Genomic DNA, 27,462 nt, shown 5'->3' on the forward strand with positions numbered 1-27,462 from the left:
GATCTATCCATACATATAAACTTTAAATAGCTATATTAAAATTATAAGGCATCTTTGAGTAAACTGCGAGTATCATTTAAGTAGGCTATCTCGTGGCCGGGCCGAGTGTCCTCTTTTTTGGAAATCAAAATATGGTCACCCTATCCTACACAGCTGCCTCTGAGCTGGACTTGTTGTCAGTCCTTGAGTGGGTGTGTTATGGTGATCCAACATTGACAAATATGGATCCTCACCTGCTGCCTTGGCTTTCATCATCAGTCGTTTTGCTGTTTTCACAGCAGACTCTGCCATCCCATTACTTTGTGGGTATCCAGGAGATGAGGTTTTGTGTTGGAACTCCCACAGTTGACAGAAACGTCAGAACTCCTGGGAAGTGTACTGCGGCCCATTATCTTAAAACACAATGTCTGGGATACCCTGACGGGCACATTTTCTCTGTGTGTGAGCTGTCTGAGTATCTCACAATCATCTGATAAGTGTGGGTAGAATTTAGAGAGATAATTCATCATGCCCACAAGTCTTTGTACACCCTTCACATCCGTTGGTCTTGGCATGTCTCTCACTGCTCGTACCTTGTCTGGATCGATTTTCAGACTCTCAGCTGTCAGAAGATGACCAATGTATGGAACCTGTTGTTGTCTCAACCTGAATTTGTCCACATTCAGTTTTATGTTCTTTTCTCTGCATCTGTCGAGGAACTGTCTCAGTTTCTCATCATGGTCCTTGTTGGCCATCTCTTGTGTGTCACCTTTTCCTGTTATCAACACATCATCGGCTATAATGTATATGCCTTGCAGTCCCTCCAGCGCCTGCGTTAACTTTTGCTGGAAAATCTCTGGAGCCGAACTGATTCCCATGGGCATCCTGAGTCACCGAAATCTGCCAAATTGTGTAGCAAATGTAGTCAAATAACTCGACTCCTCCTCCAGTTTAACATGCCAAAAGCCATGCTTGACATCGCAGACTGTGAGCACTTTTGCTCTTGAGAGGTCTGGGAGAATGTCGTCGATGGTGGGCAGGGGGAAATGACTGCGCTTTAGTGCTCTGTTTAATGGTTTCAGGTCAATACATATCCTCGGCTTTCCGTTTGGTTTCTGTACAGTGACAAGACTGCTGATCCACTCAGTACTTTTCTCCACAGGTGTAATGATTCCTCTCTTTTGCAGATCCTTCATTTCCTCTTTTAGAGGATACATCATCGCAACAGGGACTCTTCGTTTAGGAAGTTTTACTGGCTCCACCTTTTCATCGATCTCAATCCTGTACTCCCCTTCAAAACAGCCATCACCACTGAATACATCCGCATACTCACCCTTTATCTGTTCCATGTTTAAGTCACTGTGTGATGGTTTTACTTCTGTCACGATGCTGTCGATAGCTAGTATGTTTTCATACTGAACTTTGATAAGTTTCATTGCCTCACTTGCCTTCAGACTGAGTAGTGGCTGGTTACAGTCCTTATCGACCACCACAAACTCAAGCCTAGTTTCTGGTTTCTCAGATTTCTCACCTTCACCTTGCACTTTCCCAGTGGATATAGCTTGGTCTTGTTGTACATTAATAGTACTTTCTTAGTGGGTTCCAGTCTTATATCCGGGTTCACTAGATTTATAGGGATGACATTATATTTGGCCCCACAATCTATTTGGAACTGCACCAGCTCTTTGTCCACCAGCATCCCTGCGAAAAGGTGGCTATTCTTGGCTGGCTCTTCTTTAGCCCCCTTATCAGTCTCTGTCTGTATGTCTCTCGTGGTAACACTCAAAATGTCCTCATAGTCATCACTGTCCTGTTCTGTCACAGTGTGCACCTGTTTTCCCTCTTTCCATTTTTCTGTTTTGGATTTGCATCTCACAGCGAAGTGATTTTCTTTGCCACATTTTTTACAGCGCTTTCCAAAAGCTGGGCATTTACGTTTATTTCTTTCATGTGTATTCCCACAGAACATGCATGACACAGTATTCAAGCTTTTATCCTGTCCTGCCTTATGTCTCACCATGTGCACTTCTTCCACCGCGTTACCTTCAATGGTCCTGCTATTTTCACGAGATGACTCTGTAGCTCTGCACAGTTGTAAACACTTGTCCAGTGTTAGCTTGTCTTCCCTCAGAAATCTCTCTCTCAGACCTGAGTTGTTGTTGCCACATACTATTCTGTCAGGTATAAGTGAGTCCTTTATTTCTCCAAAGTTGCATGTGCTGGCTAACACTCTGAGATCCGTCACATATGAGTCAATGCTTTCATCATTACCTTGATTTCTCATGAAGAAACGGTATCTTTCAACTGTCTCATTCACCTTGGGGTTACAGTGTTCATCAAATCTTGTCAAGTCACTGAGTTTCCTCCTGGCAGAAGTCACGTCGCTCATCAGTGTTTCACACAACTCTCTGCCCGTCTCCCCAATAAGGTTATAAAACAGTTTCACCTTCACCTCTTCCTCTGCTTCAGTTAAGGAAAGCTCGACATATTCATAGACATATATATGTAGACGCCACATCGAGCGCTGAGCCGTACGTCAACGTCGCCGCCATATTGGATGTGGCAAGGCTGCGCTGTAAACTAATACAAGTAAATGGAGGTAATTTCATAAAGCGCCTTTCTACAAAGAAATTTACGTTAATGCCTTTCGTTTATCCATTCACGCACGCTCTAATATACTTGGGAAACAGTTAGGCACCAAAAACAATGTATTTGATCATCTCAGATGGCTAAGATATGAACTTTATTGATCCCACACAGGAGTAATTCACCTTACATCAGCTACAGAAAACAAGGTAGTGCCGAAAAACAATACACAGTATATGTACATATACATATATATGTATGTATGTATATATATATATATATATATATATATATACACATACATATATATATATATAGATACACACACGTGTGTGTGTGTGTGTGTGTGTGTGTGTGTATCTATATATACTGTGTATTGTTTTTCGGTACTACCTTGTTCTCTATAGCTGATGTAAGATGAATTACTCATGTTTTATCTTAGCCATCTGAGAAGATCAAATACATTGTTTTTGGTGCCTAACTGTTTCCCAAGTATATTAGAGTGTGTGTGTGTGTGTGAATGGATAAACGAAAGGCATTAACGTACATTTCTTTGTAGAAAGGCGCTTTATGAAATTAAGCCCATTTACTTGTATTAGTTTACAGCGCAGCCTTGCCACATCCAATATGGCGGCGACGTTGACGTATCGCAGCAGCGGGCTAGATGCGGCGTCTACGTATGTCTATGGTAAGGGGGCATAAAGGGCTCACTCAATGACTCACTGACTTGACGATTTGACAATGGGAAGGCCCTCACACACTCACGCACTTCATATGAACGCGCCTCAGTGAGTCTGTAAGGGATCGGATTGGAATTGGGCCTACATACCTGTCACCTGTGTGTTTAGCTTGTTGTTGACTTCCTGGACCTTCTTCTTCTGCGCCTTTTGTCGCATGCCTCTGCAGTTAAGTTGTGTTACCGCCCCCTGTCGTCCGTCTGTCAGCACCGGTCAGCACTCACCCCAACCGCCGTGGAGACGGAGAGAAGGGCACCACGGCAAACGGCTCTCCAACGGGAGGGACACACTTCGACCCCAAGTGCTGTCAACTCAACGAGACATGATATACCGCTGTCATAAAAAAATGGACGGATTCAGATTCATCTCTGACAGCTGAAGATACGAGTTGTTTTAAAACGGTTTGTAAAACTTACTTTAACTCTTACTTTCACCAAAGACGGTGGATAATCCAGTATCCTTGCTTTCACTTTTATGGTTTTAACTTCCTGTTGAGCTCCATTCATGTGTAAACGGTTAACTGAGCCAACGTACAGTAACTGACACTTTTCTAACGTCAGTATGTGAACAACAGGTTGCTAGCTAAAGTTGCTAAAGTGATTTGACAAGACAGTTTCAACAGGTTGCTAGCTAAAGTTGCTAAAGTGATTTGACAAGACAGTTTACTAAAACAGAAACTAGAATATAAACAGCAACGTTCAACAAGGTCAACAAGGGACACTGTGTGTGTTTGTGTATGTGTGTGTGTGTGTGTGTGTGTGTGTGTGTGTAGACACCCATGTTAGGCTACTGTACTTTAGGTAATTTTACTATAGTATTTTCAAGTTATGCTAGTTAGTACTTCTAATCCACTATATTTTGAAAGCCAGTGTTGTAAGTTTTTACTCTGCTACAATAATTTTGACAGTATTAGTTGCCGGTTATTTTGCAGATTCAGACTATTAATAAAAATTATACCATGGTCTGGGTGAATACTCAATTCTGATTGGCATTAACCCTTACGTATCAACTAATGAATTATGATGTATATTTATGAATCAATTGACCCAGCAGTACATAATGTTAGCGTTAGCTCCATTTACCAGCTGCAACATTAAAGGGATGCACACATTTATGTATCAGTGATTACAATCCAGGAATATAATTAACATTATTCTGAAATGGCCCATTCTTCATAATGAGTAGGACTACTTTTAGTTTTGGTAGCCTACTTTAAGTATGTGTTGATGCTAATACTGTTAAGCATTTGCTGGAAACAGAAACTGAACCCACAATGCAGGCCAAAGACAGGTGTAAGAGTTAACTGCTTTATTATCCAAATACAGGCAGAAAAGCAGGGGTGTAGATGACAGGACGACAAAGCTGGGCCAGGGGAGTCAGTGGATGTCCAGGTGGAGAGGAGCAGATAAAGAGACTGTGGCTGAGCGTGGCAGATGGAAACAGGTGAGTATGGCCGGGCACTGAGAAAACGACAAAAAAACAACAACAAAGATTTAGGAAAAACACACAAAAAATCTAGAGTCAAAAAAGTTTGGCCGAGTAGTTACCGCTTGTGGTTACAACAAGGAACTGGCGAAAAGTGGAGGGAAAGACCTGGGGCCTCATTTTTAAAACTGTGTGCAGGAACGGTGACTACAGGTGACGAACGAACAGAGCACAGAAATGTTCTGATTTAAAATACAGTATGCAGGCGTGTCCCACGCCTGTTTCCCTTTATAAATCACAATCAATTAGAAATGTGGCGCAGGTGAGCGAGCGTCTTGGCCCACCCATAGATGCCTATAAATGGCCAGTGAAACGCCCTGAGTCAGTATTCATTAACAAGAAACAGCACGAAGGAGACCATGGCAAATGTAGCATTAAAAGGTAAAAAACGAAACTTCACACAATGTGAAGTTGAAGTTCTTGTTAGGGAGGTTGATAACAGAAAGACAATGTTGTTTGGTGGACTCAATATGGGCATTAGGCTACTAAGGCTAAAAATGCAGCGGAGTGGCAGCTGGTGGGAGATGCTGTAAATGCTGCTGCCTCAGACTGTTTCAGAAGTCAAGAAGAAGAATCGGTCTGATATTAAGGCGTTAAGGCTGTTTGCGGTGGTTTATTTAAACAGAAAACAGGGATGTTTCAAGCTGACTGTCAGACAGTTTCAGTGACTGTCTGAAATGAACACTCTAAATGAAGGATACAGTTGTCATAGCTGTTTAACAAACAATCTGATTTTCTTGACTCAAATGATTTCTTAAAATAAAACCATGCATCACATCCAGACTGGCTCAAATGCCTGGGGATAGTGCTCGGGGTCTGGGCATCATTGTGCAGCACAGCACTGGCACAGCTTGGTTCCTGCAGGAACTTCTTTGTAACGCCCGACACAGCGCCGAGATCCAGCCGAACTGCACTTAGCAGTCAGAACCGGCTCAGGAGCCACTCATCATCGTTGGCCAGTAGGTCTTGCTGGTCCCTGAATGTCTGCTCCCTCCAGAGTCTCCAATCCACCACATCCTCTAACTGACAAATAAGCCATTGTGCGTCTTCACGCACTGTGATCGCTGCTTGTTATATCCACCCATCATCTGATTGATCACATGTGAAAAGGAATTCCCTGAATTGTCACTAAGTGGGCAATTTTGGCCAACGAACATGTGAGATAAATATTAATACACATTATTTGTTTACACTTTTTCACGTTATTTGTTTACACTTTTACATACAACACATTTAACACACAGTGATAAAGAGAATTAAAAGCCATAAAACAAACACATTATAAAACACCATGTATTGGCCCATATAGGGTAAAAGTGACACTCTGCACTCATATCTGCCCAGCCGTTCACATCATTATTTCACAGACTAAGAATCATATTATCTAATGATTATAGTATATACCTGAGGAGTTCTTTTAAAATAAATATATCTGCTTGTAAATAGTTTTATGTGTGCACACCAGGGACTATCAGTCAAAAACATGTTGGTTTGTTTATTCATGTTTATCCATTTTTGCAAGTGTGCTCTTTATATATAAAACCTGAGAGGTCATATCTGTCTTTATTTTACACAATGATATCAAATTCACAACATTTCTTCCTTTTCATCTTTCTGCCAAGGGGGTCAGAGCTTCTGTGGAAGGCTGCACATTTTCCCGTCAGGTTTGTTTTTTATGAATCCTAAAGTTTGCATAGAAAGTGGCGTACGCCGCCTTCTGTGCATACGCCACTTTTATAAATGAATCCCCTGGTATATGTACACTGCAGGAGAGGTAGGTGGCGATCAACTTGATGCAGAGCAGCTGTGAGGTGAGTAATGACCAGAAGCCACGCCTAGCCCTGGAACCTACAGACAAGGGAAACAGACAACACAAACACAGAGCAAGAGGGTGGGGAAAACAGGAGAGAAACACAAGGAATGACAGGACACAGGGAGGATCCTAACAAATACTTGTGTACTTTCTTTGAAGTAAGGTTTTGAATGCAATACTTTTACTTGTCACAGAGTATTTCTACAGTGTGGTATTGCTACTTTTACTTAAGTTGAAGATGGAGCTGCTGGGGTACCCTGTATAGTTCAGTCTGCTCAGTAAATAAAATAATATCTGGGATCTAATATATAACTGCTATTGTTCATGTGTGAGAGATGTACTTTTCTTTACAAAACCACGTAACTATTTTTATGATCCAACTATTTACTATTGTTCATGGATACAGCACCGTAAAACACAAAGATAATAAATGAGTGAATCTCGGGTTGGCCTTCACCTTCAGTGGCGATACTGGTAGAAATAGTAACTGACAATTCCTGCATAGTAAACCTTTAACTGAGCCTCATAATGTGTGTTGTATATCTGCTCAAATTTCGGTTCTATTTATTTTGTCTTGCATTCTTGGTGCTCTTAGAGCTGCAACAATTAATCAATAGATTGATTAGTTATCATCTATTAAAATATTTGCCAACTAATCTGATAATTCATGTATTGGTTTTGAGTTGGGTTTTTTGTTTTGTTTTTTTTAAGAAAAACAAAATCTCTGATGTCATCTTTTTAAATGTGAAATGGAAACTGAATATCTTTGAGTTCTGGACAAAACAAGACATTTAAGGACTTCATCTTGGACATTTTTCACCATTTTCTGACACTTTATAGACCAAACAACTAACTGATTAATCAAGACAGTAATCGACAGATAAATCAGCACTGAAAATAATCATTGGTTGCAGCTCTACTCTGATCAATAAAGAGAGACAACATGTTGTTTATCATTGAGATGTATATGAAACAACAGAGGTATGCATAATGTCTAAGAACAATACTGTACATTGTTCTGAAGCCTTTATCTTATCTGAAGTTTTTAATTAATTAATTTATTTATTTTTTACAGCTCCTTGATCCTCAGCAGCAGCAACTGATAGAAATACAATGGCGGAAGGTAGGTGTATTAAATGCCTGTCGTCACTGAGTTCAGGTCGTCTACAACATAAAAACAGCACTAGAACATGCAACATATTGAACAAATGTAGAAAAACACATAATTGAAGCATTAAAGAATGAAATGTCAATCAAATACAATTTGATATACTTAAAAACAAAGTAAAAGGCATTATACCTAAAAATAAAATACAGTGAAGAGATTTTGCAGATTTGCAGCTCAGATTTATCATTTGATTTTACTCACTACTGCACCAAATTTCCAGCTGAAAACAGTCTGTAACAAATGCAATATTTACTCCTCTGTTTAACTAAGGAGGGTTAAACAAACTACATTACACAGCCGTTTGAGGAATTCTTTAGCCTTTAAAAACAACAACAACAAGAACAACAACAAAAAACTATATATTTGATTTACATCTCCAGAAGGAACAAATGGGCTCGGAACTGAGTGCCACAGACCGGCTGGGGAAGTATTGAGAGAGACAGACACATTTAGGATTTTGGTCTCTTGACAATAAGAAAATAACCAGTCTTTTCCCTTGAAGTCTTTTTTTTTTAACTGACAACCAATCAGGGCACTTGAAAAAAGTGGTTTTAAAACCAGGGAGATGAAGTTGAGTTGGTTTGCTGTGTGTGTAAAAAACTGTGTGCATAAACACCAGTCAGGTCCATCTTAAAGAAATTTTAATTTTCCCTTCTTTGGTTTCAGCTGGGAAACCTTCAGCCGGAGCAACCGGTGTAGATACCATGACAGAAGGTGGGTGCAGAGGTAGTATGATGTTCTCTCAATAAATTATTTGTTCTCTGTTTGTAATCAGTCACTGATCAGATTCTCTAGAATCCCAGAATCTAACAATAAGGGCCCCTGACACACCAGACCAGCCGTAGGTTAATGTCGAAAGTCTGTTGCCCTAGTTTTTGCTGTGTGTCCCAAACCGTTGGCCCTTACTGGCTGTCACTGCCTGTATTTTGGCTGATACAGCATGATGAATTGGTGGCGGAGTAAGTGGAGCCCGTTGGTGAGTAAAATCACTCTGATTTGCAGTTCAGCTCAGCTCACAAAAAGAGAAACGCAAGTGAGAAAAGCGTTCATTATGAGGTTCAGTAAGTGACTGAACCTGATAAAAAGCTAAGGAATTGAAATATTCTGTGCTTACTAAAGTTTATTGCAAGTAAAAGGTTTGCAGGTTGGGAATTCTCTTTCTTGACCCAACCTGCAGTTGAAAACAGTAAAAATACACATACAGCTGAACTTTAGAAATCATCACCTTCACAAATTCTTAAATCCTTCCTTAAGAAGTTTTATAGCATCTTACAATGAAACATCTCTAAAGATGAAATTTATCAAATTAGCTTCACATCATCTCCAAATCATGTCAGTCATTTTAGAGTTATTTATTTATTTTATAATAATATTTTATGATGTTGTAATTGTTTTTACATTTTTATTTTTAAAATGTAAAAATGGGAACAAATTTTTTAAGTTTTTGTATATGGGAATAACAAATTCATGTAAAACCAATCAACACTAGAGTTGCAATGGTATGAGATTTTCCACCACATTCACATTTTGTTCTGTACACATGACATCTGTTGCACGTCTGTATGTCCTGGAAGAGGGATCCCTCCTCAGTTGCTCTTCCTGAGATTTCTACCATTTTTTCCCCCATTAAAAGGTTTTTTGGGGGGAGGCAGTATTTCACTATCTGCTGTGAGGGTCCAAGGACAGAGGGATGTCATGTGTTGTAAAGCCCTATCAGGCAAATCGTGTTTTATGACGTTAGACTTTAGATATAAAATCGAAATTTAACTTAATTATTTGTACAGCCCTTTGAGGAAAGCCTACATTGGGCTATAATAAACATTGACTCGATTTATTTACTTGACATATTGTTATCATGGCCGTAGCCAGCTATGAGCTTAGGCTGCCCGGCCCCTAAAAATAGAAGAAGCCCCAAACAGCATGGTAAAGGACAGCTTTTATTTTGAAACGACACCCAGGAAGTTATCTGATGTATCTGCGGAACGCGGAAAAGTTGAATTCACTTGACAGGAGGACGACGATACTGCTAGCTGACAGACGATGTGAGTGAACAGTGTTTCCAATACATTGACAAGACTGTGTGGGCATCGGGGCAAAACTCTGTCGTGCGCAATACAGACAGCAGAGGAGAATTGTAAATGTGCGACCACGTAGAGACAGAAATGACATGCTGTCATGTAAATAAGATAAATAACATAAGGCTATTTAGATTATTTGATAAAAGGACAAGGTATAGACCTGTTCTATAGGCCTGGATATGACGCGTCCAGAGCTAAGACGGAAAAAAAATTAAATAAAATCAGCAGCGGCGGTCATATAGTTGCATATAGGGGAAACACTGGCCCTCCAGAGGCAGATCAGTATGTTATGCATTTTTCTTTTGATGACTGAAATGTTTAACCACTAATCCTTAGCACTAGTGTGTTTATCAGTAAAATAAAACATTTTTCACACATAAAAAGCACAAAGATGTTGAAATCTAGGCATATTCTGCCATCATAACTTGGCTCACAGAATTCACCAGATTGATGCCTTTAAATCAAATGTATACAAATTTTTCTCCTGGGGGAGCATGCTCCCAGACCCCCCTAGAGGCTTTTTGGTCATTTTGGTATGAATTTTTCTAAAACTGGTTAAACGGGTCTCTTTACCTCTCACCTCAATATGTCTCAGTGAAAATGGGTTTCTAGGGTCCTTACAATAGAAAATCTCTCCCTCCTCACTCTCTCAAAAGACCATTATTGTTGTACTAAACCTACTAGTACAAAGTAGCCTGCCATAAAAAAAAAAAAAACTATCACCTCACTGTATAGGATTATGTACAGCCTACTATAAAGTAGCCATGAGCTAGAGTGGTCCAAACTGATATTAAAATGCATATAGTTTTTTTTTAGTCAAATAATGTGAACATTTTCTGCAGCTGGGCCAAATCCCCCCCGAGGCCAAAAGAGACAGACAGCTCAGATAAAGTCAAGATATGCTTTCTGATAGAAGTACATTTTTAGGAGAGCCTTAAACGAAGCCAGTGACTCAGACAGCCTTATAGCCTCAGGCAAGTCATTCCAGAGCCTCGGGGCCCTGGTGACAACAGCTCTGTCCCCTTTGGTCTTCACTGGGACAAGCAGAAGTGCTCTGCCCGATCTTAAACTACGTGAAGGTTCATAAGGGTTTAACAGGTCTGAAATGTAATCTGGAGCCATGAAGAGCCTTTAAAGTATCAATAAGATTTAAAGCCAATCCTAAAACAAACAGGGAGCCAATGTAAAGAGGCTGAAACTGGTGTGATGTTGTCGTACTTCCTGGTTTTGGTTAAAAGCCTTGTGGCTGAATTCTGAACAGTCTAAAGTCGCTGCAAGGTTTTTTGATTGAGACAGTAATAAAGGCTGTTGCAATAATCAAAACATGAAGAGATCAAAGCATGTACAACAGTTTCTGTATCTCTAAAAGTTAAAATACATCTTATTTTATTCATGTTTCTGAGGTGATAAAAACATGATTGGACAAGCTTAGTGACATGATGTTAAGCACACAGATTACTATCGAACATGACACCAAGATTTCTTGCAACAGACTTTATGTGTTGAGACAGATGTGTGTTGAGTATTTGTTTTTGATCATAAATGTTTATTAAGCCTGAAGTTAAAGTTAAGAGGTCTTTTTCTATTTCTTTTCTCCTCAGAGAAACAGTGGGCTTCACTGATCCAGAGAGTGAGTAATGTCACATCACTCTGACTTTACACAGTGCAGCTTTTATTCCGCAGATGAAGACAAAATTATTCAAAATATTGATGAAACAAACAATTTTTATTTTTCTGAAGAATGCAGCTTGATGTTGCTAAAGAAATGTATAGATGGACAAGCAATTTAAAAAACAAAAAATAAAGAACAGAACTGTTGTTTGACCATTACCTTGTGTGATCAACCAATTTACTCCATCACACCATATTTATAAAACACGACGTTGAAGAGATGTGAACAGAAAAATCTGTAATCATCCCTGCTGACTAATTGCAGTTTTGCCCCATGAACATTTCCTTTGAACCTACCAGGTGGAAACATTAGCGTCTGTCATAGAGCTGCTTTTGGAAATAGTGGCTGGTTTGAGTGACAGGGAGATCAAGAAGTTCACGATGGTCCTGAGTAAACTCCACAGAAACTTCTCAGATATCCAACAGAGGCTGCTGGAGATGACAGACAGGCAGGACATAGTGTTTTTAATGGTGCAGAATGACGGCCAGCAGTCTGTGGAGATGACCAAGAAGGCTTTAGAGAAGATGAAGAGGACTGATCTGATGCAGAGGTTGTCAGACAGCAGCTCAGGATCCAAAAGTAAGATTTAAAAAAAAAAAAAAAAGACAAAAACCCCTTAACACACCTCTCATTAGTTTATAAACAATGTTTTTTTCTCTTTACATTATGAATAATAATTGTAAAAGACACATCATCTGATGTACAAGATGTATTTTATGACTTATGTGAAGTATATATCTGATTAATTATCTGTGATGGTTTGAGTGTAACATTGACATGACATTTTTGTATTGTGTTTTCTTTTTTTTTTTACACAGCAGTACTGTCTGATGTCAGTCACCTGTTTTTATTTCCTTTCTGTCTCCTCAGAAAAACACTCTGTGGATGAACGCCTGTCTGCGCTGATACACAAAGTGAGTGATGTCATATTTGTCTGGCTGTGCAGAGTACAGCTTTTATTAAATAAGATGCAGGTTTAAAGTCATTTCAACATTAATGATGGTAAATTAAACCAAACTGGATTTCTCACAGAACTGAAGCTGAGATCGATTTGTGTTCATTAATGTTGCTATTGTCATGTCATTGTGTTTTAAACAGTTTTTTAAAAATATTTCAATGAAATGCTCAACACGAAAATGAGAAAATGTCTTTATTGTGCTGCCACCTGTTTCTCTGACTTCATCAACAGCATCTGATATTCAGATCAGGTGGCTTATTTCAGTTTATGACAGCCTGGAAATATGAATGAACATTAATCAGGTAACAGATATTAAAGAGTAGAAGGACACTAGAATCATCTTCTGCTCTTATAAACCGAGAATTGATATATGTTGTCTTAGGTGATCTTGTAGAAAAATACATCTTCAAACAATGAAGTGTCTGAAATAATAATAATAATCATAATGACAATGATCAGGTGTAAAAAGATACAAAAATATTTATTAATGTGAATGTATGAATAAGAATGTGGAAAGTCTTTGGCAATTAGACCCTGTAGAGATAGTTTGATTTAACTCTTCCCCATAATGACAACATATGACCCCACCCCTGAAATCCTTAATGACAAGTTTTGACACCCCTGGCATATTCATAAAGACGACAGCTGTCACTATGAGGAACAACCACCGCAGGCCTTCCTGTTGCTAGCGACGGCTTGTTTTTAGCTGTGCAACCCATCCAGCCAAGGATTACTCCGGGTGTCAAGATGCTGCCTACCGTTGAAGCTTGATCTCCGCAGCGTGCCGGTAAGTCCTGCTACTTGACGCCCTGCTCTGTCCTTTCCGTAGATCACGGCGGCTAATAATTTTTCAACGCTGTGGGCTCCTGGTTGGAGCCCCTGCGTGTAAGTGCCCGTGCAAGGGGCTAGACCCAAACCCCCCATCAGCTCCACTCCATCGGACCCAGAGCCCTGTCCCCTGGTGCGCAGGGAGCACAGGAGAGGAAGGGGCTCCTCTCGCACACCTCAGCACATCCAGCTGGAGAATAGATTTGCACCCCTCGCTCATCTTCCCTTTAATGAGGACCCCCAGCTATCCTCTCCTCCATTTCCACCGCCATCCCAGGGGTCCCACGGATCACCGTCACCTCCAGTGTCCTCTACAGCCAAACCTGACCGCTCTTCTCACTCCAGGACTCGCTGCTCCATACCGCTGTTTACACCGGCACCGCGCTCCGCTCCTGCCCCTGCCCCCGTCCATCCCTCATCGCCTCTGGTGGAGTCTCCTCCTCGGATCTCTCCCCTCACCTCATCCAGACCGGAGACCCCACACTCAGCATCCCCTCGCCCTCTTTTTCCTCCGACTACATTAATAACTGGGGACTCAATAACAAGGAACATCCGCTTTTTTAATGCTGTAACGCAATGCTTCCCCGGAGCCACAGTCCCAGTTTTCCTGAAAAATCTCCCAGATTTGCTGAAAACACTGCCGTCCTCCATCCACAGGATAATTGTTCATGTCGGGATGAATGATTCTTAATTTCGACACTCCGAGGTGACCAAATCTGAGTTTAGAAAGCTTCTTCAGCTTTTAATCAGCAGTGGAAAATTCATCTTTATCAGTGGTCTGCTTTCTCCTCACGGCTGTTGGTCAGAAAAGTTCAGCAGAGTCATCTATTTCCACACTTGGGACCAGTCCATGTGCAGGGTTAGGGTTAGGGTTAGGGTTAACACGTTTTGGAATCGCCCATCCTTTTTAAATCCGATGGTATTCACCCAAACAAGTTAGGCAGCTACATGTTAAAAGCCAACCTGCAGCACGCTGTGCAATCACACCCACGTGACTGACTGCTTACTCACCTCACTCACACACACCCACAGGTCCCTCTCTCTTCTTCTATGGGGCCTCCTCAGAGTAACACTGCACTCGTCAACTCCCCCTACAGGCCCCTGCTGTCACTACACCCCTCTACACCACACCCCATTGAGACCGTTATGTCTGTCAGACCTCTCTGTCAGCACCGCGGCGGCGGAATGAACCCGGGCAACCTGCGGTCTCTGTGCCGGGCTCCCCGGACAGCTGACGCCTTGGACTCACCGGCTCCTGTCAGGTTTGGCCTGGTGAACGCCAGATCACTGCAGAACAAAACCTTCACCCTAAAGGACTTCTTCATGTCCTGGGGTTTGGATTTCCTTCTTGTGACCGAGACTTGGTTAAATGTTGATGTGTCCAGCACTTTTACTGAGCTTTTACCAACTGACTGCTGCTATCTTAACTCACCGCGGACGTCAGGTCGTGGAGGAGGAATAGCATCTGTTTTTAAGAATAACTTGAAATGTAAGCAAATCCTTCTGCCATCATCTTTCTCCAGCTTTGAACTATGCTTATTTGAGCTGGGTCGCTCAGCGTTGTGTGCTGTGATTTATCGGCCTCACAAATACAATAACGATTTTATTAATGACTTTTCTGCTTTTCTAGCTGAGATCATGCCTAAATACGACCATGTTCTTATTGTTGGAGATTTTAATATTCATGTTTGTTGTGCTGATAACCCTCTGTCAAAGTACTTCTTAAACATTATTGACTCTTTTAATCTTGTGCAGTCCGTGTCTGGTCCAAAACATGAACGCTCTGTGACCCGGTGTTTTCTGACCATATGCCTGTGCTGTTTGAGGCTGCTCTCGGCTATAATACAGTTGAAACTTGCGCTGCTCCCCGTCGATGCCGTGTTATTAACCCATCCACTGCTGCTCAGTTCTCTTCCGTTTCCGTCAGCCAGAACTGTGGCATTCCTGAGTCTCTATCCAATGACACATATGCTCTTAGTGCATGGTTTTTCGACACCTGCCAAACTGCCATAGACACTGTGGCTCCGTTAAAGACCAGGCAGCCAAAAGCCAACTCTGAGCCCTGGCTAAATGACACAACCCGCGCTGCCAGACGTGAGTGCCGTATAGCAGAGCGCAAATGGAAAAAGGACAAACTGCATGTGTCATTCCAAATACTAAGAGACTGTTGGCATAATTACCAATCTACTGTGAGAGATTCAAAAGAAAATATTTCTCTGACATTGTTCTGTCAAACTGTCATAAGCCCTGTGTGCTGTTCAACACCATCAACTCTGTTTTAAATGCACCACAGACTGCCTGTATTGACCCCTCCCCTGCGGCCTGTAAAAATTTTCTTCACTTTTTCATTAATAAGGTCACTTCCGCTAGGGCCCTCTGTTCACCACCTGCATATGATCCCACTGTCTCTGTCCCTTGCTCTGCCATTTTTGACACATTTGAGCTTGTGACTTTGTCCTCTGTACAAGAGACTGTGTGCCAGATGAAGCCCTCAGGTTCCCCAAACGATGTCATTTCTCCTCGACTTTTTAAAGAGGTTTTTACCACCATTGGGCCATCTGTACTTGCCATTATTAATGTCAGTCTATCCTCAGGTGCAGTCCATATGACTTTTAAACATGCAGTAGTGCAGCCTTTGATCAAAAAGCCTGGCCTAGATCCTGCAATTCTGGCAAATTTCAGGCCTATTTCTAAACTGCCATTTTTATCGAAAATCCTTGAGAAAAATAGTTTACTCTCAACTAATGGCATTTTTAGTGGAACAGAATATCCTGGAAGTTCTTCAATCTGGTTTTAAAGCCCTACATAGCACTGAAACTGCACTTTCAAAAGTTTTTAATGACATCTTTTTAGCCACCGACACTGGTCAATGGGTCATTCTTGTGCTTTTAGATTTGACTGCTGCATTCGACACAGTGGACCATGCCATACTGATCTCTCGTTTGGAGCAGTGCGTTAGCATCAAGGGCACTGCCTTGGAATGGTTTAAGTCCTACCTGTCAGACAGAACTTTTAGTGTCAGCCTTGGTGATTCTGTGTTGTCCTCTGCTCCTCTCTCATGTGGGGTTCCGCAGGGTTCCGTTTTAGGCTCTCTTCTTTTCTCCCTCTACCTACTGCCACATGGCATCTCATTCCATTGCTACGCAGATGACAGTCAGATTTATGTGCCCCTCAAAAAGTCAGACTCATACTCCACCAAACCATTGATAAACTGTCTCAATGACATCAAAGACTGGATGTCTTTAAATTTTCTAAATTTTAATGAGAAAAAAACTGAGGTGATGGTTTTTAGTGCCCCCTCTGCATCCCCTACTGTTGATGCAGGTTATCTGGCCCAGTATGTTAAGCCTGCTATTAAAAAAGTCAAAGTCGACTCAGACCTTAAAGCTGCCCTGTGGAGTTTTGCCCATTTGCGCCATCTGCCGTGTTTTTCCGAGTACTGCAACAATAACAGTCAGCGTGCACCGTTTGATGACGTCGGCAATATGAGAGTGACGCTCCCTCCTGCACCGCACACCGTTTTGCCTTTTTTCCTTCTTCTGAACGTCGCGGAGGTTGGGGAGGACCAGCTCTAGAGGCTTCGGAAGCTTTCCTTGGCCGTTTCTTTGGGTTTTCAGACATCTTTCAGTAGCTCCTCTGCTAGCCTCGTCGTCTCCGACATTTCCAACTGCGCATGCGCTCTTTGAACTCTACGTCAAATGCGTCGTTTCCTGTGCGACAGGGCGGGAATGTCGCTCCTGAGAGGCAATAGCGCTTCTAAGCAAACCAGAGACTGTTGTGTGGTGGAGATGCGTTCAATGATCATCCTAATAACTCGTTTGGCAGTGGCTGTAATGTAACGGACATTGGTTTATATGTAGAAACTCCACAGGGCAGCTTTAAGGTTGACAAGCAGATAAATGCTGTTGTAAAGGCAAACAAAAATTAAGCCCATACTGACAAGGAAGTGTTTTGAGTCAGTCATCCATGCCTTTGTCACCACTCGGCTGGACTACTGCAACGCACTATATGTGGGGGTTAATGGGTCCTCCATTGCTTGTCTGCAGCTGGTACAAAATGCTGCTGCACGACTTTTAACTGGTACACGCAAGCATGAGCACATTACACCAATTTTAGCATCACTTCATTGGCTGCCAGTTCATTTTAGGATCCATTTTAAAATTATTTTTATTTGCTTTTAAAGCTGTTAACGACCTTACCCCACCCTACCTCTCTGAGTTGCTACAGCCTTTTATGCCCACCCGTTCCCTCAGGTCAGCTAACCAGCTGCTCCTGACAGTGCCTAAAACTAGGCTCAAGCACAGAGGAGATCGTGCATTCGCTGTGGCAGCTCCCAAACTGTGAAACGATCTGCCACTGCACATCAGGCAGGCATCCTCACTGCCTGTTTTTAAAAATCTTCTCAAAACCCACCTGTTTTCCCTGGCTTTTAACACTGTGTAAGATGTTGTTTTTATGTGTTTTTACATTTTCTATTTTCTAATTATGCAAACTGTGTATTTCAACCTATTGTGTATTTTATAGTGCTTCGTATTTTCTCTGTACAGCACTTTGGGACCTCAGTGGTTGTTTTAAAGCGCTTTATAAATAATGTTGGATTGGATTTGATTGGACATTTGATGCCCATTTGAACAGGTTCCATGTTTGGCTTTGTAACAGATAATCTGATTGGTAGACACAAAACCCAGTAATACTGGAGTAATTAATAGGATTAAGGGATACATTTTCGCTGGGTTTCCCGAAGTTTGTGGAACTCGTGGAATTTTACCACCTGACGAGTTTGGATTTTTTTTTAATAATAAAAAAATATATATTCAAATACAGTCGTAAGTTAAATGGGTTTTAAACTGTTCTGTGCCAAACCTGTTGATATGTTACTTATCTCAGTAATTTGGCAAATATATTTGAATATTTGTTGTGTATATAAAGTTCATAATATGTAGATATTTGATACAAAGTATAATTTATCTTGCCACTTTAAAGAAGTTTTCAAATGGTGATGACTTACTGGTAAATTAATGAAAACACATTGAAATCCTCATAAATAGACAGTTTAGAGCCTCAGGTTTCTAAAGATATATGATATGTCTATGTTTCATGTAGGTTGGTGGAGTGTAACATTCATCCATTATAATCACCTGGCGAGATTTAATTTTTTATTCAAATAATGCCATGGGAAGCCTTAGAATGTTCTATAACTGTGGTTCTATTCCGCATTCTATGGGGTTTAAGGAGGGTGACGAATCCATAGTCGAATAGGGACCAAGGGACATACTGTGTTGAGTAATGCCTGCGAAACCACGCTACAGACAGTATGCACAGTGCAGAAAAGAGCAATACGAATAGTGAATAATGTTGGCTTCTATGATCATACTAATTTATTATTCATAAAGTCAAAAGCACTAAAATTCATGGACCTGGTGGATCAGAAAACAGCGCTAGTTCTGTATAAGGCAAGAAATAACCTACTTCCTCCCAACATACAAACCATGTTCAGAGAAAGAGAGGGGGGTTATGCCCTTAGAAGTGAACTCAACTGGAAACAACCCATCTGTAATACAGTCTTGAAAAGCAGGTGCATATCTGTTTGTGGCGTGAAGTTATGGAATGCATTACAAGAAGAATTAAAACATAGTAAGAATGTGTTGAAATTAAAAAAGGGTATAAAGATATGACGCTAGATAAGTACAGACTTGAGTCAGCATAACTGAATGCTGTAAAGAAAAAAGAAAGGGTACATTGAGTACTATTATTATTATTGTCATTATTATTTATGATTTTATTTATTTTATGTATGTAAGTATGTGTCAGGGACCAAGCAGTAAGGCAAGAGGAAACAGGAGGTCTTTGGTTGAAAAAACTGGGTTTGTTTATTTACCCACCCAACAACGAAACAATATAAACCAAGAACTTAACAACTAGGCCTACAAAAGAGGTCAACAAAATATAACTATACTCAAGATCGTAAATTAACAAAGTGTTAAGTGAACAAACAGACCTGCCACAATGACACATGAGGGGAATATATATAGTGGCTTGGCAAAATCAAATAGCACACAGGGGTTGACAAGATGGACGCTAATTACAACTAAATACAAAGCAAAAACTAACTAAACCCAAATCCCCCCCTGACATAGCAGCACATGGATTTGTCCAATCAGCTGGCTCCGGCATTTAAGTGTCCTCAGCCCTCAGCCACGGCTTTTGCCAACCCAGGAAGTGACCTCCAACAACCACTGTAACTCAGAGACAAACAAACAAAGGATTAATACAACACACAATTACGTTAATAAAGACTACAAAAAAACTAACTGTGTAATGTTAATTATTTGAATATGTTGATTGCAAATGAAATTAACCCGTGTAGCAAACTGAAATGAGAAAATGAACAGAAACCAACTTATGTAGGCCGCAAACTAATGAGGTGAGTTAATGTGCTTTGGAATCATATTACCATGTGTGGCTGTGGCCATCACAGTATGTATATGTGTATGTGTATCTATATATGTTTTCTGTTTTTTATATTTTATTATTATTATTAGTTATTTTATCTACTTTTTTCTTTTCTTGTCTTATGATAATTCTAGTTAAGTTTTTACAGTATTAAGGCCAAATGAGGATAAACAGTGTCCCAGAAAATGTCAGTCTAAAGAAAAGTTGAAACGTGAGAAAGGGGGGCTACACATAAGCTGAGGCTTCTGCCCCAAGCCTTTGCTTGTGGAGTGACCAATAACTTATTCATTCATTCATTCATTCATTCATTCATTCATTCATTCATTCATTCATTCATTCTTCCTGATTGAACTTACACTGAGCTTCATTTAACATATTTACACAATGAACATATACTTGTAATTTTCCAGGTGGCAACAATGGGGGCTTTTAAAGAACTGCTTTTGGAAACACTCAGTCATTTGGGTCAGGAGGAGTTGGAGAAATTCAAGTGGCTGCTGCAGTTCACGTTCTTCCAGAGGAGCCTTGAACTCATCTCATCGAGTGAACTGAGCCGTCCTCACACCTCGTGGAGAGGACCGCAGTGGATTGACTGTATAAACAAAGTGGTGGATGTGATGTTGGAGAGATGCGGTCAACAGTCTGTGGAGGTGACCATGGAGGTTTTGATGGACATGAACAGAACTGATCTCTCAGAGACCATCTCAGGACACAAAGGTAAGATTGAAGATAAATGTAACTTTATATGTAATAATAAACTAGTCCATATCCATTGAATACAACATACCATACCATGACTTAGTCATATCAAAAATTAGAATATAAAAACAACAACATTCGGCCACAGGGGGAGCCACAGCAATCGGTCGCATTTGAGCCATTTTTAAGCATTTTTCTGTTGTTATAGCGCCACCCAGTTGCCAATTAGAGTTACATTTCTCCAGTCACCTTGAGGCGTCCTGTTCTACATATCTACCAAGTTTAGTAAAAATCGATGTGGCGGTTAGGCTTTGATAAGAAATTAGCTCTCTAGCGCCCCCATTTTGGAGGGTTCCCCTCAGATTATGTGTGGTCATATGCCTACCAAGTTGCGTGGTGATCGGTGAAACCCTTGAGATGTTATATACCTTTATGTGATGAGCCACGCCCTCCGCAATATTCATTGCCTTATAGAAGCTCAGTTTTAGTAAGTTTTAAAACTTTTGCCAAGAGGGAACTTTAGATATTGCTCCCTAGATTATGTTCACTGAGTTTCATGCAGATCGGTCAAACTTCCTAGGAAGAGATCGATTTGAAGTGTTTTTCACAAAATTCAAAATGGCTGAAAATCTATATAACCGGAAGTTATGGGTTCTTGAGGCAAATTTGTTCCTCATGAGGAGAGGCATCTCTGTGCAAAGTTTCATGTCTCTACGACATACGGGGCATGAGATATGCCCATTCAAAGTTTGCAATTTCAATCGGTTGCTATAGCGCCCCCCCTTTGGCCATTTGATGTAATATTGCTTCATTCGCATCCTCCCATGACCCTCTGCCACTGTGCCAAATTTCACATGGATTGACCAAGTCAGTGAGGAGGAAAAACGTGGAATAGACACACAGACACACCCACAGACAGAGTTTTTGTCATTATATAGTAAGATAAGATAATATGCAATATGCATTGTTACAAAATCAGCAGCTTATAATTTAAAACAATACAGTAATAACATGTAGGCCTGCCATGACCTCAAGAACAACCAAAGAGTTTAAACAACACCTCTCAAACACAGTCTCAACAAAAAACTGAATATCAGCTTCACAGAGTTATGTGTCTGTCATTTAATAATAATGGAATATGCTTCTCACTCTGTGAAATTAAGTGACTCATTTAACAAACTAAATTTACTTGTGCTTACAAAATCAAAACTAAATGTGAAATAAGATAAAGATTACCTCAGAGCTCAATGTTTTGGTTTTCAAGTTTCTCAACATCTTTTTTTTTGAAAATCTTTGTGATTGAGCCAAATGTTCTTGTTTGTTTTTTGAGCCATTAAATTTGTGTATTTTGGGCTCATTATCAGTCTTGTATTATATTTAGCCTTCTAGGAATCAGACAAATGCTGTCTCCGTGATTTCACATTTATTCATTGAGTTGTCTCGCTGTAAAACTTTAATATGACTCATACAATGCTCTACAGGCAGATTAGGCAGATTATTACAGTGTTTTCTCATTGTTTCCCTCTGTGATCTCTGTAACCATGGCTTCCTTCTGCCTTCAGTCCACACACCTGAAACTGAAATGTTGAAGACTTTTTGTTCTCAGGAGGACTTAGTATTACACTCGGAACAAGAATACATAAAGGCTTCACACCATGTTTTTATTATTATAATTACAGTGGTCATTAAATGTGTTGCAGCTGCAGGATCATCAGCTGAAGCGTTTGGTGTGAGAACCACGCAGGGAGGTATGTGTCCCATAAAAAACTTAAGACATAAAAACCCCAATAACATATATAAAAAAAAAATCTCACAAACTAAAAATAAGATTTCCTCAAAGAGCGTTAGTTATTTTAATTAACTTTTGCATATATGAACCTTTAACGCAGAGTTTAATAGCAAAGAAGGCATCAGGTGAAACCGTCATTGATTTTTATGATGTTACTATCAAGGTTGATTTTTTTGTTCATTTTACCAGTTCTAATATAAGTCATTGATATTAGAATTGTAACAGTCTGACAGTGTCTGATTATAAAGCCTGATGTTAAATCAGTCATTCATTCATATTTCCTTTGTCCTCAGAGAAACACTGTATGGATGAACATTGGCCTGCATTGGTCCAGACGGTGAGTAATGTCACATTATATGATCAGTTGGACAAATACAATTGTTACTTTGTGTGATATGACTGATGTACTCTTAACACATCCACATTTCTAAAACGCAGACAATGACGAGATGTGAACAGAAAAATCTGTAATCATCCCTGCTGACAAATTGCACTTTTAGCCCACGAACATTTCCTTTGAATTTACCAGGTGGAGATGATGACATCTGTCATAGAGCTGCTTTTGGAAACACTGGCTGGTTTGAGTGACTGGGAGCTCTTGCTGTTCAGTCACGTCCTCCTGGGTCAGATTGACCTCCACAGACGCCACTCAGACATGCCATCGATGCTGCTGAGAACAGAAGACAGGCAGGTCACAGTGTTTTTAATGGTGCTGACCTATGGCCAACAGTCTGTGGAGATTACCAAGAAGGCTTTAAAGATAGTGGAGAGGACTGATCTAGTGCAGAGGTTGTCAGACAGCAGCTCAAGACCCAAAAGTAAGAAAATGAAGAAAAAAAACTGGTCTTTAACATGTGTCTGTTGTTTATAACCCATGTTTTCTTCTCTTTAAATTCTAAATATTAAGATTTATAATTATTCATAAATATTAAGATTTATGATGTCGATAAAATAAGAATCACTCTTTTCATAGAAAATATATTTTATGGCTAATGTGAAAAATAAAAATATATTTTGGGAGAGGAGGCAAAAATGACTGTTGAGGTGGTTTAAGTGTAATTTTGCCTATTAATTTTTGGCCTGATAACAAATTTGCTGTCAGCTGTTTGATCAGTCACTCATGACTTTTACCACTTTTCTCCTCAGAGAAACACTCAGGTGAACACCAATCTGCACTGATCCAGAAAGTGAGTAATGTCACATCTGTCTGACTTTATACAAAACAGCTTTCATTAAACAGATCCAGGTTAAAAATTATTATCATTTTGAACATTTTAAATAATGATACAACCAGAGGTCATGATTCACTTATTTAATTTTCACAGAACTGAAGCTGCATTCAGGTTGAGCTCTTTAGCAGTAATTTTATCAAACAATAATATGATATTTTTATCACTGAAGATGAGATGAGAAAATGTCAGAATGTACATTTTTCATGACTTTTTTTTGTCAGCAGTAAAGAGAACTTCTATCTATTTATTGTACTTTAAGCCATTTTTTCAAAAGCATTAAACAAAATATAAAACCTGAAAATAATCTTTTGAGCCACTGTGACTCATTTCAGTTTTTGTGAAAAGAGCTGCAGCCTGTAAATTAAAAGAAAAACAGTTCACCACCAGTGTATAAGAATTGAAAGGAAGAAGGAAAAGGGAATCATCTTCTGATTTGTAGTTTGTGTTCCTTCAAAAAAAAACACAAATTATACTAAAACACAAATATGCACAAATACACCAATCTATAAAAAACAACTGAACCAACTGTACTTAATACAACAGCAGTCACCAAATGATCAATATGCTATGTTATCTGCCAGTACAACTTACATCTCCATACAAACTGATGTGGTGCAAAGAAACACATTTGTAATTGTCCCAGTGGATTAAATATATGTCCTATAAATGTATTGATTATTTCAGGTAGCAACAATGGCAGCTGTTAAACAGCTGCTTTTGGAAACTCTGAATGATTTGAGTGACAAGGAGCTCAAGAAATTTAAGTGGTTCCTGGAGTTGATTGTCTCCCAGAAGGACCTCCCAGATGTCTCACTGGAGTTTGGCTTCACAAACGACAGAGCAGAAATAGTGGATGTGATGTTGCAGACCTACAGCCAACAGTCTGTGCCATTAACCAGGGAGGTTGTAAAGAAAATGAACAGGATTGATCTGATGCAGAGGTTGTCAAAGCCCAGCTCAGAACTCGAAGGTAAGACAAAAAACTGTCATATTACATACATTTTATGATTCATAATTTAGAAATGGTAAATCTGCTTGTGTACACACTCTATCATCACAAATGTGAAGAAATAAAACAAAGCAGGGATCAATAAATCGTCAATTGAATCATAACTAAATCAATAACAGGCACACAAAGTGTTATAATTTTAATGAGTTAAGTAATTGTTGCAGGACTTCTGTGTTGGATTGCTTTCGACTGTGAAAGTGTTTATGATATTGTGAATTTGTTATGTTTACTTTTGAGTTACCTGAGTCTTTTTAAAGTCGATCATACTTTCTCTGTTAGGTTAGAGTTTAATCCTCTGAGTCATTTTAAATGTCTTTTCTCTGCAGAGGCACACTCAGTGGATGAACATGTACCTGCAGTGTTGAAGAAAGTGAGTCTGACTTTATACATTACAGCTTTCATTCAGTAGATGCAGGTTGAAAACCATCCTCATCCTGAACATCATGAATGATGATACAAATCAAACCAAAGGTTTTAATCTTGATGGTTCTCACAGTCGAAGGGTAACTTCTGTGTTTTCTGACCTGGACCCTAATTTTCCTTTAAGTGACTAATGGAAACAACAATTTTTGAAAGTGGTTCGGTATTGAGCGAGACCGCTGCAGACAACAGTGGCAAAAGCAACTGTCGATTTACATCCACTGTAAGTGCTTGTTTTTGCCACTGACAGGCTCAGATTGTTGATCATAAGTGGCCTCTAGTTTCGCAGACCGGGCAAGGCGGAGGCGCAGCGCACCTGCGCTTCGCCAACTCGGTGTGGCCAGGCGGATTTTGCAAGTTTGGTGTGGAGTGGGTTTTACACACATCCCACCAATCAAATGAGCCCCTCTCCTCGCCCTTAAATGCGCCACACGAAGGCGTAATGAGAGTTTATTCAATTCGCCATAGCAGAGGAGAGCAGCAGCGTCAGACGGCCAAACTTCTCCCAGGAGGAAACTGATGTTTTGGTCCGGGAGGTCTGCTCGTAGTGTCCAAATATACGGAACTGCGAGCAGACCTCCATGGGCTGATGATGCAAAGGTAGCCTGGGAGGAGGTCGGTGTTGTTGCGCGCTCTCTCTTTCTCTCTCGCAGTCTCACTCTGTTTCTTTTCTTTTGACTTTTCTAAGATGACAGATGCTGATTAAATACTCCCTATCTGATGCTGTGGCTGTTTGTGGTTGGCTGAGAGGGATGTGAACTCATTAGTTTGCCGATGTGTTAATCAAATCAGGTTGGGTTTCCATTACGCGTGCCAAACGTGCCAAACGTGCCAAAAGGTACCAATCCCCTTTGATCTGACATCAGATGTGACGGGACAGTCGATATAGAGATACATTTATGTGCTGATTGCAGGTAGTTGCATTGAATAGTGGTATTTATTGCATTGTTAATATGCCTGATATTCAGGAAACCTGCCTGAGGTTTTGGTGACGTGTGCGCACTGTCCGCTGGTCAGCCAAACTTCCTCTACACCGGCTGTGCTCCGCCTGCGCTGACAGTAGACCTGAAGTGCAGTCGGATTCTCTCAGCACCGCAGTTGTCCTTTCCTTATGAATTCTCCTTCACATCTTCTCTTGACCTCATGACGTTTTCCATCGATTTCAAGGAAAAGTGGTTAGGAATAGACAGGTAGGAGGGACTTTTCGACCGCAGCCCTAGTTTCAGTTGGCAAGCTTTTAGCGCACCTTCACAAATTCTGGTTTGGTTGAAATAAACCCTGAATTCATCCAGTTAGATGCAAAATATCAACCAGCAACCTCCAGGGTTACAGCAGAAATAAACATGTTTACAGCCTGACACAAAAAAAAAACAGTTTTGGTCTCTAGCTAATTTCAACATTCACGACAATTGTATGGGGGATGGATTTTTTGAAACTCACTTGTTTACATTTTTTTTTAGGCTTAAAGTTGCGCATATTTAACGATGGGGTGGCTTGAGTGACAGGCTGTCTGCAATGCGTTGCTGTAGTCTGTAATTTAGATCCATCCCTCACTTTTCCACAGCTCCACCCTCTCATCCAAATGTGGTCACTTCTGACTCCAAAAAGCCAATTTGGCAACACCTGAAATGTCAAACTCAAGGCTTCAAAACAGCAGTGTACAAACCAGTGGGTGATGAAGACAATGCATATCTAAATATCTAATATCTATTATTTGATAAGTTATCTTATTCAGATTTTTAACTATGAAAATAAAATACTTACTTTCAAGTAGAGTAAAAAGTTTCTTTGAGTTACAGAAACAATATTATGTTAGATCAGGTGGTAGTAATCAGTTTACAGGTATTAAGGGGTAAAAGTATGAAGGGAATCATCTTTTGCTTTGATGCTGCTGAAGTAATGAATAGACATAAAAAAAAATGTGTTTGTAAAGAAAAAGAGGGAAACATAATCAACAGAATATTTATTACCAACTGTATCTTTGTCTTGAGTGATCATACAGAGAAAGTCTTAAAAGATCCAGGTCTATAATACAGAATTGACACATTTGCTTAATGCATCCTTTAAATCTTTCAGGCAGCTGTGAAAATGGTTCTTTTGGAAACACTGAAAGATTTGAGTAAGAAGGAAATCGAGAAATTCAAGTGGTTGCTGCGGTTCACGCAGTTCCAGAAGGGTCTTCCACACGTCCCATTGAGCGGACTACAGGGGGCAGACAGTACAGACACACTGGTGGATCTGATGGTCCAGACCTGTGGCCAGCAGTCTGTGGAGGTGACCACAGAGGTTTTCATGGACATGGACAGGACTGATCTAGTAAAGAGGTTGTCAATCATCAGCTCAAGAATCAAAGGTCAGAGAAAAAAGACAAAAACTGCCACATTACACAATCATATGTTTCTCAGAAATGTTTAATAAATACATCTTAGATTTCATAGTGAAGCTGCATTCAAACTTTATTTAATCAATAAGAAATCTGAAAAATTAGAAAGCAGACAGCGACACAACCACACCACATTTATTACTTGGACTGCAGAAATCACTGAGTTGAATTCA

At 40.2% G+C, this 27,462-nt stretch overlaps 3 protein-coding genes and 1 long non-coding RNA gene across 26 annotated transcripts in view; 2 read left to right on the forward strand and 2 right to left on the reverse strand.

Moving 5' to 3' along the window:
- LOC126392184 (uncharacterized) overlaps positions 1-3,512 on the reverse strand; it is a 10,816-nt gene extending 7,304 nt beyond the window's left edge. The window contains exon 1 of one of the 2 annotated variants that reach the window (XR_007570151.1): positions 3,395-3,512. Coding sequence is in view for 1 of the 2 variants with exons in the window: in XM_050047468.1 (XP_049903425.1) it covers positions 1,430-2,497 (1,068 nt within the window). In the remaining variant the exon portion in view is untranslated. Of the gene's footprint in view, positions 1-233; positions 2,529-3,394 lie in introns of those variants that run through there. The other variant, XM_050047468.1, reaches the window with a different exon arrangement.
- The window catches only part of LOC126392119 (uncharacterized), a 65,719-nt gene that overhangs the window by 27,891 nt on the left and 10,366 nt on the right, over positions 1-27,462 (forward strand). The window contains exons 24-30 of one of the 21 annotated variants that reach the window (XR_007570148.1): positions 3,472-3,703; positions 4,628-4,745; positions 6,410-6,451; positions 7,676-7,723; positions 8,435-8,482; positions 11,448-11,476; positions 11,933-12,055. The exons of the other annotated variants lie outside the window; for them this stretch is intronic. The gene's annotated coding sequence lies outside the window, so the exon portion shown is untranslated. Of the gene's footprint in view, positions 1-3,471; positions 3,704-4,627; positions 4,746-6,409; positions 6,452-7,675; positions 7,724-8,434; positions 8,483-11,447; positions 11,477-11,932; positions 12,056-27,462 lie in introns of those variants that run through there. 21 annotated transcript variants of the gene reach the window in all.
- Positions 13,140-27,408, forward strand: LOC126392168 (uncharacterized). The gene is made up of 9 exons (XM_050047443.1): positions 13,140-13,263; positions 20,168-20,474; positions 22,157-22,204; positions 22,539-22,582; positions 22,775-23,063; positions 23,392-23,432; positions 24,162-24,447; positions 24,813-24,856; positions 26,983-27,408. Exons 2-9 carry the CDS (start codon positions 20,177-20,179, stop codon positions 27,319-27,321), a joined length of 1,389 nt encoding a protein of 462 aa, XP_049903400.1. The 5' UTR covers positions 13,140-13,263; positions 20,168-20,176; the 3' UTR covers positions 27,322-27,408.
- LOC126392229 (uncharacterized) overlaps positions 27,085-27,462 on the reverse strand; it is a 12,844-nt gene continuing 12,466 nt past the window's right edge. The window contains exon 4 of one of the 2 annotated variants that reach the window (XR_007570153.1): positions 27,085-27,219. This is a non-coding gene — a long non-coding RNA (uncharacterized LOC126392229). The remainder of the gene's footprint in view (positions 27,220-27,462) is intronic. The other variant, XR_007570152.1, reaches the window with a different exon arrangement.

Source organism: Epinephelus moara, chromosome 6 (genome assembly GCF_006386435.1).
Source record: "Epinephelus moara isolate mb chromosome 6, YSFRI_EMoa_1.0, whole genome shotgun sequence".
Taxonomy (NCBI): domain Eukaryota; kingdom Metazoa; phylum Chordata; class Actinopteri; order Perciformes; family Serranidae; genus Epinephelus; species Epinephelus moara.

Excerpts from the sequence above, each read along its gene's own strand:
- LOC126392168 (XM_050047443.1), top strand. The coding sequence starts at position 20,177 with ATGGGGGCTTTTAAAGAACTGCTTTTGGAAACACTCAGTCATTTGGGT. Across the intron at positions 23,433-24,161 it reads AATCTGCACTGATCCAGAAA|GTAGCAACAATGGCAGCTGT; the intron begins GTGAGTAATGTC and ends TGATTATTTCAG. Across the intron at positions 24,448-24,812 it reads GCCCAGCTCAGAACTCGAAG|AGGCACACTCAGTGGATGAA; the intron begins GTAAGACAAAAA and ends TTTTCTCTGCAG.